General features: G+C 34.5%; 1 protein-coding gene across 1 annotated transcript; it reads left to right on the top strand.

Moving 5' to 3' along the window:
- The first annotated feature begins 9029 nt into the window (after positions 1-9029).
- LOC131180121 (uncharacterized) lies at positions 9030-9877 on the top strand. The gene is made up of 2 exons (XM_058147737.1): positions 9030-9348; positions 9417-9877. Exons 1-2 carry the CDS (start codon positions 9030-9032, stop codon positions 9875-9877), a joined length of 780 nt encoding a protein of 259 aa, XP_058003720.1.
- Positions 9878-12273: the final 2396 nt, after the last annotated feature.

Raw genomic sequence — 12273 nt, 5'->3', positions numbered from 1 at the left:
GATGTACAAAGGAAGGTATGCTCTATTAACCACACGGAGGTCACATGCAAGAATTGCTGAGTTGCAGAAATTTCAGTTTTAAAATTCTGACTTACTCTAAAATTTCAACCATTTTACCCTTACATCTGGGTCTAAGTCAAAACATGAAAGTTGTAGTTCTATGTTTTATGTGTATTTTCGCTTTAGAATCATGAAATTTGCATTTATGTAGCTTAAGTTATGGTCATTTTACCAAAACTATTCAAGTGACAATTTCTCAGGTTTCAGGTCAGTTCTAGAATCCAGGCAGAATTCTTAACTCACTTTATCAAGCAATTTTGGATAGGTTACAACCATAATTTTGCATCATGTCTTAATATGAATTATTCCCCTGTGTCTCAGGATTAAACATGTTCAAAATTCACTCAATTTGGAGTTTTATAGAGTGAGTTATGGTCAATTAAGTACGTACTATTCATTTGGTCAATTTTCTAGATTCTAGGTTTGCTTTACTAGATTCTAGCCCTAATTTAGATATCTTTGGGTCATTTTCAGGGCAAGTGTTCTACATGAAATTTTTAGTAAACTTTCATTTCCCGTTAGTTTTACATCAATTGGAGTTATGTAGTTCAAGTTATGAACATTTAACCTCACGAGACTCAAGTTGTCCAGATTCAACACTTAAGGCACCACATCAATTCACTTAATTTCCTCACCAAATCTTTAATGTTTCTTAACAAATGCACATTAAATAGTCATAATATAACCATATTAGCATTAAACAAACTTCATATCATAAAAACCCTAATTGTATAAAAACCGTAATTGCCATCTTCTAATTCTAAGCAATTTCAAGTTCACAATCATGTTTACAACTTCATTTCAAGCCTACAAATCAAATTAATTGCATCAAAACACAATCCCTAAGTCCTTTCTCCCATTATCGTATTTCCCATCCTTAATAACATACACAACTTCAATCAATTCCATAGAAATCTCCATAATTAACTTAAATTCCATAAATTAATGACAAACTAAACTTGAATTACCACATACCTCAATTTGGCTAACTTTCTATCTTCCCAAATCTTCCAAATTCCTTATCTTCCTTGCATCCTTTCTTCAATTTAGGGCTTAATTTAGGGGTTTTTCTTGATTTCCTAGAAAATTCATGGAAGAAATTGTGGGTTTTGGGAGCTTGGAATGATGCATCAATGGAGGAATGGTGATGGTGTTGGGATAACACAAGAGGAAGGAAGAAGATGAAGATGCAAATGTAAGATTTTTGTCTCTTTCTTTTGATATTTATATTATTTAATCCCATAATGGCAATTTTGTAATTAGTGGGAAATGACAAACTTGTAATTATTTTGACATTTACAATCATTAGGTTTGACTAATTAATTTAATTATGTTTAATTTCATAATCATGATTAATTAAGCTAATCTAACTTCATTAACTTAATTAATCTCATTTTTTTTATCAATATTGGACCTTTAAATTTAATTGACTAAATTTTATTCTTGCCAGATTTTTGTTCGTCTTTTCCGTAATACCCAAGAAGTCCCTTTTTGCATTCTTATGTAACTTACGTACTCCTTTTCATTTCTTTAAATCATTAATTCTTTATTTCAGTCTAAATTAAATGTCTCACAGTGTCTCACAGTAATTAGAGTATAAGGCAGTCCAAAACACTGACTTCAGTCACTTCCGTAGCTAGTTCCCCATCCCTACAACTAGAGCACATTTAACTGATTTCAATCTATTTCTTTTGACTACTTTTAATTTAATTAGTATTAATATAATTTAAATTATGACTCCCCACTTCACTTTAAGGATGGTTCCAGACATTCCAACTGTCCAGATAAACGTCAGTTTACTAGAATAGTAAAATGTTTGAAACTACCTAAAGTGAGGGTGTCACAGTAAAGTATCATTCCCACAAGGAATTTATAAGCGTAAGTACTAAGCTAGACAGCAATTTTAACTGTTTAAACTATCGAAGTTGTGGAGAGATTTTATTCTAAACTACTGCTATGAATGCTGAGAATTAAAGAAAGATAAAGCTGTGAATTTAATTTAGGAATCTATGAACTAAACAATTTTAGAACTAAGATTTCATACTTTAACCTTATTATGGATTTGACCTTGCCTATTTAATAGTACTGAGGATTGTTACTTTGATGAAAATTAATCCAAAAATATCCTAGGTCCTCTCTCAAGGTACCTAAGGTGTGTTTTAATTAATCTGAACCCTACTTTCGTGGTGATCAATCTTAATTAAAATCCTTTTAGTCCTTTGATTAATTATGAGATTCCATAGAGGATGTCAGCCTATCTCTAAGTCATATTTCCTAGGTTCAAAATTTTTATGTCTAATACTAATCTTCACCTTTCAATTCTTCAACTAGTATCTCGTATCATGGTTAAGTGGGTACCAACACATAGCTTGCATTAAGAGCACAGAACATTGAACCAAAGAACAAAACTCAAATCCATTAAATAAACTTAGTATGTATCCATAACAGAAATTAAGAGTGCTACTCTCCTAATTCTAGAATTAAAGAAACTACTCACTCATGGTAAGTTTAACAAACATACTATAATTGAAATGAAGGAACATAAAGTAATTTTAAGAAATAAAACAAAAAAATCCAGAATAAAGATTCTGCAGCTTTGACCTTTTAGAACTTCAGTTGAGAGCCCTTCTCTTTGATGCTAATGCAGATTCTCTTCAAACGGCTTAGAAAACTAGGGTTTGCAACTAAAGCTAATTCTAACTTAAAAGACTCCCTGGAAAGGGGTCCCTCTCCTTGTTTCGTTCTTCTAGTATTTATATCGAGTGCTTCAAAGTCATGTTTTAGAGTCCCAAGAGCCTTAAAAGACTGTTTGGAGCGATTAGAAAGGAATCAAAGTTGCAACAGAAGTCTGCCTGCTACAAAGTACATGACCCATGTGGAACTACACGGTCTTGGGCCATGTAAGTTTCTCGATAAAATTGGGCTTGTTTAAGTGGGAGACAGCAAGTTACATGGGAGTGTTGAAGTTTACACAGGGTAAGTTACACGATCTGTGTACTGTGGCTTCTTCAAGTTTTCTTTGGTTCTTCTTGGCTAGAAGGATACACGGGTCAGGCTTCATGTGTGCACGACTCATATAATGTTATGCAGTAGCTTTTCTTGCTTTTCTTACTTTCCAAACTTGTCTAATCGACTCCCACACCTTGGACTTCCTTTAAAATACCTAAAAAGGTACATAAAACATGAAATTAAGTGAAGATAAACTAAATTAATAAAAATTGATGAAACAAAGTAAAATACATGCAATTAACTACCTAAATGCTATGAAATATAGTGCAATAGTGTCTTAAAATATCTATATGTTATAAGTGTATCACAAGTGATCATTTACTATTGAAGTGTCCTTTTTCTTAGAAAATATGGTGTTTTTTCCTCTGATGGTGGAAGTTTATGCGTGTATTCACTCTTGCATTATTTTTTTTATTTCTGCAATGGAGATGGTTGGTTAAAGGGAAATTTCAAGGATTTTTGGATTAGTTTATTCTTTGCTATAATTTGGTTATTTGGATTCATAGGAATGAGGTGGTTTTTAAGAATTTGCAGCATAATTTCATTGACCTCTACTGCATTAGATTCTATAGAGTTGCAATTTGGATGAAAAGCAGGCATGTCCATTTTACCTACATGAGCTTGCAACTTAGTCAAGCTATTGATTGTATTAAGGGTTGGGTCAAGAAGAAAAGATCTCATCTACCAATTGAACGGAACCCACCACCCCCGCATTGTATTAAGTGGATCACAAATGGTTTAGCATTTAGTAAGCCTGGTATCAGTGGTGTTGGAGGGGTTCTTCGAGATAAATATGGAAGCTTTCTTTGTCTCTTATTTTGTCCCACTAGCATTCTTGATTCGAATGAGGCAAAATTAACAGTGGTACATAAAGCTCTTCAACTATCTTCTCATTTTGTGTTTGATGGTAATTTGGTCTATAATATAATTATTAAATCTGACTAAAAAAATTATAGTGCCTTGGGTTTTAAGGTACTAGTGTTGGGCCTTGGAGACTTAATAGTTTGTTAAATTCAATGATTAATCTGAAAATGTTGTTGCCAAATGTGATTTTCCAGCATTTGTTGTGTAAAGCTAACTCCACAGCATACATCCTTGCCAAGTAAGGGGCTTTGCATCATGAAGAGTTTACGGCTTTCTTATAGTTGGATATTTATAAATTTAGGCTATTGAAGTTTTATTGATGCTTCTATTTGTTGATTCGTATGTGTTGTGCTACGTTGTGCAAGGTTGGTTTGGGGAATGTTAACTTGCTATTCATTGGTCTGCTAGACCATTTTGCATCCCCCATGCTTCATTTTGAGTTCCCTTGTTTTCATTTCTTATCTTTACCATAGGTCCTTGTATTGTAGCAGCAGCTTTGTATTAGTTTGGGTTCCTGATTGTTGTTCTTGTTTGTTTTTCTTTTTTGTGCTTGGTATTTTCTTTTTGTTTTTGGTGTTTTCTTCTCCTTATTTGTTCTTTTCATTAGGTTTTTTCACTTAATTTGCTTTACTCGAGATTGAATTTTTTGAGGAGACATATTAATCTAAGTTTAGTGTGGATGTTTCAAACTAAGTTTTTCTTAATTTTTTTAATAGTTAAAAATCTTAGCTTATTAAAAAAAATAAATTACAATATATCAGATCAAATTGACAGGTCACATATGTAACACCCCGAACCTCCGAGCTCTGAATAGTACCATTTTTTTCTGTGACTAGTACTATTCAAAAACACATTGAGGACCAAAAATAAAAGGAAAATTTATTGAGATAGACACAATAAAAATTCAAGTGAATAAAAAACCTAAGGACTCATCGGGGATTTTCAAAAAGAGGGATTAAAATTCGATGAGGGGCATTTTGGTCAATTTACTCCAAGAGTTAACTTTTGACCAAAATGTCAATTAAATTAAACGAAATTAATGAATTGAATTATGGAATAATTTTTTTTAGAAAAAGAATTCAAGTATAAAGTGGAAAGAAAATAAAGGAAATAAAAATTTAGAATTTTATTTCCATTTTGATCCAATTAAAATTTTAGGACCAATGGGCTTTGGGAACTCAACTAAAATTAATTAAATAAATTAAAATTGAGGTAAATATAAAAAGGAAAGACTCCCTTCTCTCTCCCCCCATTTGTGCTTCCCCACACTCCTCCTCTCCCTCTCTCTTTCTTTCTTTCTTCTTCTTCCTTCTTCCTCAATTAACACCCCTCTTCAAATTCAATTCCTCATTTTTCTTTCATGAGTTTTCCCATCTAAATTGTAGTAAGCACCAAAGTAAACATTGATTGAAATATTAAAAGCAAAGAGAATAAGAAATTAGGAGAAATTGGAAGTTGGAAAGAAATCATCAAGAGGTAAGTTCTTTAATGCTTAATTAGTTATACAAACCTTGAATTAAGTTAGATTATGATGAAATTTCATGAGAAATTGAAAGAAAACATGCATGTATGAAGAGGTGTGATTTTTGGCCAACTTGGGGAAAATTAGGGTTTTGATGTGTTTTAATTAAATTAATGATAAATTCAAGTTTAATTGAAGTGTATACATGTTTAGGGTAGTAGAATTACATGGGAATTGCATAAAATGAAAAAAATTGAAAATTAGGGTTCATGAAAAATTAGGGCTTTCATGTTATGTTATGCAATTGAGGGTTATAGAACCTAATTATGATCATTTGAGGTTCCTTTAGTTTGAATTGACATATATAGGATGAATGGAAGTGATGAAATGGTAGGGAGTGGGGAAATTACAAACTAGGGATTTGAAAAATTAGGGGTTTTTGTGCTATGAAGTGCTATAGATGTATTAATGTTAAATTATGGTCATTTGGGATGATTTAAATGTGAATTGATGTTGATTAGAGAGAGTAATTGAAGGAATTAACAATTAAACCTAGGGCAGAATTTTATACACTGAGTCCAGTGTGTTTGACAGCTCATAAGTTGAGCTATACAACTCCAATTAGTGTGAAACTAATTGGAAATGAAACTTAAGACATAGGGCTAGAATTTTCATGGAGATATGCTACCTAGAAAATGACCATAAACTACCCTAAATGAACCTTGAAATTGGAAGTAAAATTCTGAATCTACAGAATTGAACCACATGAACAGTAAATTTTTCATAGTCATAACTCTCACTAGAAAACTCCAATTTAGGTGACTTTTGAACTGATGGAAACCTAGAACATAGTAGAACATTTCATATGAAGAACTTAAGGCTGAATTGTGAACTTAACCTAATCAAACTTCTAAGCAAATTTGAATCACCAAATCTACCAAAATTTGGAAATCTGCAAATTGATCATATGAACAGTAAAATTTGCATAGTCATTACTCTCTCTAGAAAACTTCAATTTAGGTGATTCTCTAACCGATGGAAACTTAAAATATAGTAAAACGTTTCATATGAAGAACTTGAAGCCAAATTATGAACTTAACCCAACCAAATTGCTGAGCAAAATTGGGTCAACAAATCTGCTAGAACATGGAACTTGTAGAAATTAGGCACATGAACAGTAAAATTTGAATTATCGTAACTAACTTTAGAAAACTCCAATTTAGGTGATTCTCTAACCGATGGAAACTTAAGCTATAGTAGAACATTTCATATGAAGAACTTGAAGCCAAATTATGAATTTAACCCAACTAAATTGCTGAGCAAATTTGGGTCAACAAATCTGCCAGAGTATGGAACCTGCAGAAATTAGGCAATTGAACAGTAAAATTTGAATTGTCATAACTCACTCTAGAAAACTCCAAATTAGGTGATTCTCAAACCAATGGAAATCTAAAACATAGTAGAACTTTTCATATGAAGAACTTAAGGCTAAATTATGGATTTAACTCAATCAAATTGCTAGGCAAAGTTAAGTCATTAAATCTACTAAAATCTGTCCACGTAAATAGTAAAATAATTTGACTATAACTTGGGATATGCAACTCCAAATGAGGTGATTCAAAAAGGGAAATAAAGATGAGACCTATAGGGACAATTTTTATGGGGAACACCTCACCAAATTATGATTGGAACTAGGTAAAAATTGGGTTTAAAGATTAGGGCACCAAGCTGTCCAAAATCCAAAACTCTTTAAAATTTACAAAGCTAACTTGTGATGCATTAGACATTCATATAATGAGTACTTGGCAACAATTGAGATGAGTATTAAGGTATTCTATTTATGTATTTTCAGTAAAAAATGAAGTTGGGACGGACAAGCAGAAGTAAGAAGAAAAGAGTTCATTTAAGGTTTGTGCACAACTAACCATTTTCTTTGTTTTTAAACTTGTAAATTAATTGGAACAAGTTTACTTTGAATAAAATATAGTTCTTCACTTGCATTTGAGAAATTTGGGTGTTGCCACCTCTATATGGATTTTATGATAAATTGAATGTGTTTATTGGTTTGCAAATGTGATTGTTAAGTGGAAAACTTTTGAAAATTGTTTTGAAACCACAATTAGCATGACAGTCCCTTTCGGATCTCCCCTGTAGTAATGGCTACTTGGGGTTTGATATTTGATTATGATTATGTCCCCCATTAACACGGTTAGTGGGGTGAGACTAAATGAGTACTCATTAGCTAGCTAGCCCTTCCCTCATTAATAATGGTTAATAAGGTTGAGATTGCTTTGTCATGGTGTACAACATAGCATTGATCATGAAATTTTGTGTCATGGTCTAAACTGTGTGTTGATGTTGGCAACACTTATGTTTGTGAATTGTGATTTGTGAAGTATGATTTCTCATTTGAAATGTGATTTCAATAAATGATTCTTATGGACTCAGAAAGTTTTGTGATGCTATCATGATTATGCAAATATATGATTTCTTATATTTCGACAAGTTGTGTTTTACCTTAAGTTTTAAAGTTATTAGTTGCACACCACTGAGTGATATACTCAGCGATAGCTTATTTATGTTGTTGCAGGTCAGGGAAAGGAGAAGGCTGCTGAGTGAGAGACTTAGAGTAGCTTTTGTATTGATTGTGGGTATTTACGTTAGGTATACCCTTGTAATTCCTTTTGATGTATTTTGTACCTATATGTATGGATGTACGGACATTGAGCAGTTTGTATTAAAAAGCATTACATTGCTCTAGCATTTTGAGTTGTATATATTTAAAACTTCATTTTTAGACTTATGCAAAATGTACCTTTTGAAATAATAAGTTTATTTCCTATAATGAATGTCTACTTGATATGTAATTGAATTTATTATGCTTGTGAAACGGGTTAGAGCAAAATCTTTTACTTAGTTTACTTTATGATTTCAACAGGTTATAAATATGGGTTTTGTTAAAGTTTTAGCCACCCCCACCATGCAGTTTTTTGCAAGACGGAAATAAAATAAAATGCTATATTTTGTTTAAAATCCCTTGTAGTATATTTAATGGATTATCGGTAGGTGTAGTTAGGTAATTCATTAGGTATACTACGGGAACATGTCATATCTTACAAGGGATAAGGTGTGATATGTTTTAGTGGTATCAGAGCTTTGGTTTTCATACAAGTTTTGAAATTGCATATTTGAAAATTTTTTATAAGTAAAACTGCTCAATTATCATTAATTAATACATATAGTGCATTACATCATAAATATGGACCAATGGAGGGAAATCTTCTTGTGTTGGTTGTCCATGGAGTAGAATTCTTTGTGATTCAATATGGAAGAGGGGGATCACACCGTAGAGCAATTAATAGCAGCTAAGGTATAGGGGGAGGCCCTAGCTCCTCAGAATGCCAGTGGATCAGCTGCGCCCATCCCGCCCACGCAGTTTCATGCTCAGTTCGTTCAGCAGATGGCTGCACTATTTCAGTAAATGGTTGGCAATATACTAGTCCAAGCTCCAGTACAAGCACCTCCAGTGCAACCACCATCTCCAGCTAAATAGTATAAAAAGTTAATGAAGTATGGGGCAATGGAGTTCAAGTGTACAGTGGACCCATTGGAAGCAGAACAATGGCTTGAGAGAATGGAGAGAGTATTTAAGAAATTACATTGCACAGATGATTTGAAGTTCAAATACTCAGTTTTTTTAATGCAAGGGGACACTTATGAATGGTGGAAGACCATTCCCCACAGGCTGGTAGAGTCCCCGGTGTTGACATGGGAAGACTTCCTTAGGGAATTTCGAGAGAAGTATGTTTCGGATACATATGTGGATATGAAGCTTCAAGAGTTTTTGAGTTTGAAGCAAGAGGATATGACTGTGGTAGAGTATGAGAGGGAGTTCTCTTGCCTGAGTCACTATGCTGGAGTTTACTCACCACTAGCAGGGATAGATGCAAGCAGTTTGAAGCCGGATTGAGGCCTAGCTTACGAATGAAAGTAGTTGGGTTTTGACATGAGAACTTCTCAGAACTGATATCCCGAGCACTAGAATTAGAGAGGATTGAGTTAAAAGGGGCTGTTAAAAAGGGAATAGAAGAAAAAGAGAAAAGTGGGAAGACTTCAGGTCAAAGCTCAAGTAGCAATCCGGGTAAGAGAAAGAGTTTTGGGGGACCGAGCAGCAGAGGATCTGGTAGGGGAAGATTCTCAGGACAGAGGCCACCTAGATCTGGTCAACAGACATCCAAGGGTTTCTTTCCTATCCATACCTGTGAAACCAGTGGCAAGACTCATGGAGGAGTATGTTATAAGGCCACAGGAGCCAACTATAATTGTGGTGGAAGTGGGCATTTTACTAGGGATTGCACTAGTGCGCGCAGATCTGGGCCACCTACCACCACTGAGGGGTCTGCTCAAGGTTCTGCTTGTAGAGGACAACAAATAGTTAGTAGAGGCCGAGGCAGGGGTAGAGGCAGCACTTCTGGCAGCTAGGGCACAGTGAGCCAACTAGAGCAGAGTGGTGCACCAGCCAGGGTGTACACCATGCTCTAGAGGGATGAGGCTGAGACATCAAATGTTGTGGCTGGTACCTTCTCCATCTTTGAACAAGCTATTTATATGTTGTTTGATCCTGGCTTCACACACTCATATGTTAGTGCTAGAATTGCTTGTTCTGCTACTATTCCTTGCTTGAAAATGGACTTTGATGTATTAGTGACTAGTCCATTAGGTTAGGAGGTTAGGGTAAATAGGTTGTATAAGGATTGTCCTTTGGTGATCTAAGAACATACATTTCTGTCTGACCTTATTGAGATGCCCTTCCTAGATTATGATATCATCTTGGGCATGGATTGGTTAGCCAGGCATCATGCCATGATCGACTGTAGACTGAAGACTGTCATTTTTGGTCTTCCTGAGTATGCAGATGTAGTAATATACGGGGAGAGGCATTTATTGCCATCCAACATCATTTCAGCTACACTTGCTAGAAAGATGATTAGAAAGGGGTGTGAAGCATATTTGGCCCATGTGATAGACACCCAAGTGGAGAGTCCAGAATTAAGGGATATTCCTACTTTATGTGATTTTTCAGATGTCTTTCCGAAAGAATTATCGAGATTGCCTTTGGAGAGGGAGGTGCAGTTTGACATTGAGATCATACTTGATGTGGAACTAATTTCCATAACTCCTTATAGGATGGCACCTACTGAGTTGAAAGAGTTAAAGGTGCAATTACAGGAGTTGCTAGATAAGGGTTTCATCCACCCTAGCGTGTCACCTTGAGGAGCACCAGTATTGTTTGTGAAGAAGAAGGATGGTATTCTCCATCTATGCATAGACTAAAGACAGTTGAATAAGGTGACCATAAAGAATAGATATCCTCTGTCATGGATTAATGATCTATTTGATCAACTGAAGGATGCAACTATATTCTCCAAGATTGACTTGTGATTGGGCTACTATCAGTTGAGAGTGCAGGAGCAGAGTATACCTAAAACTACCTTCAAGACTCGGTATGGCCACTATGAATTCTTGGTGATGCCATTCGGGTTGACTAATGCTCTAGCTACTCTTATGGGCCTGATGAACACTATCTTCAGGCCATATTTGGATCAGTTTATAGTGGTGTTCATTGATGATATTTTGGTGTACTCAAAGAATGCAGAGGAACATGACAAGCACTTGAGGATAGTATTGTAGACTTTGAGGGAGAAACAGTTGTATGCCAAACTATCGAAATGTGTGTTTTGGCTGAAGGAGATTACATTTTTGGGGCATATTGTATCTGCAGAAGGCATCCAAGTGGATTCTAGCAAAGTAGAAGCTATCCTTAATTGGAAGACACCCAAAAATGTCACTAAAATTCGGAGATTCCTTGGTTTAGCTGGGTATTATCGAAGGTTTGTGAAGGGATTCTCCATGCTAGCATCGCCACTGACTAAGCTACTTAGGAAGGATGTGAAATTTCAGTGGACTACGTAAAAATTGGATTTAAAAATTAAAGCACCAAGCTGTCCAAAATCCAAAACTCTTTAAAATTTACAAAGCTAACTTAGGATGCATTAGACAGTTATGTAATGAGTACTTGGCAGCAATTGAGATGAGTATTGAGGTATTCTATTTGTGTGTTTTTAGTAGAAAAAGAAGTTGGGATGGACAAGGAGAAGTAAGTAAGAAGAAAAGAGTTCACTGAAAGTTTGTGCACAACTAACCATTTTCTTTATTTTTAAACTTGTAAATTATTTGGAACGAATTTACTTTGAATGAAATATAGTTTTTCTCTTACATTTGAGAAATTTAGGTATTGCCACCTCTATATGGATTTTATGATAAATTGAATGTGTTTATTGGTTTGCAAATATAATTATTGAGTGGGAAACGTTTGAAAATTGTTTTGAAACCACAGTTAGCATGACAGTCCCTTTCGGATCTCCCCAGTAGTTACGGCTACTTGGAGTTTGATATTTGATTATGATTATGTCCCCCATTAATAATGGTTAGTGGGGTGAGACTAGATAAGTACTCATTAGCTAGCTAGCCCTTCCCTCAATAATAACGGTTAGTGAGGTTGAGATTGCTTTGTCATGGTATACAATACGACATTGATCATGAAATTTTATGTCATGGTCTAAACTGTGTGTTGATGGTGGCAACACTTAAGTTTGTCAATTGTGATTTGTGAAGTATGATTTCTCATTCAAAATGTGATTTCAATAAATGATTCTTATGAACTCAGAAAGTTTTGTGATGCTATCATGATTATGCAAATATATGATTTCTTGTATTTTGACAAGTTATGTTTTACCTTAAGTTTTAAAGTTATTAGTTGTGTATCACTGAGTGATATACTCAGCGATAGCTTATTTATGTTGTCGCAAGTAAGGGAA

The sequence above is a fragment of the Hevea brasiliensis genome, chromosome 5 (genome assembly GCF_030052815.1).
Source record: "Hevea brasiliensis isolate MT/VB/25A 57/8 chromosome 5, ASM3005281v1, whole genome shotgun sequence".
Lineage (NCBI taxonomy): Eukaryota > Viridiplantae > Streptophyta > Magnoliopsida > Malpighiales > Euphorbiaceae > Hevea > Hevea brasiliensis.
Note: the sequence above shows the minus strand (reverse complement) of the source record. Positions and strands in the feature narration are given on the sequence as shown.

Bases quoted from the DNA above. Each gene is read 5' to 3' on its own strand.
- LOC131180121 (XM_058147737.1), top strand. From the start codon at position 9,030: ATGGAGAGAGTATTTAAGAAATTACATTGCACAGATGATTTGAAGTTC. The intron at 9,349-9,416 runs GTTTGAAGCCGG...AGAACTTCTCAG, and splicing joins AGCAGGGATAGATGCAAGCA to AACTGATATCCCGAGCACTA.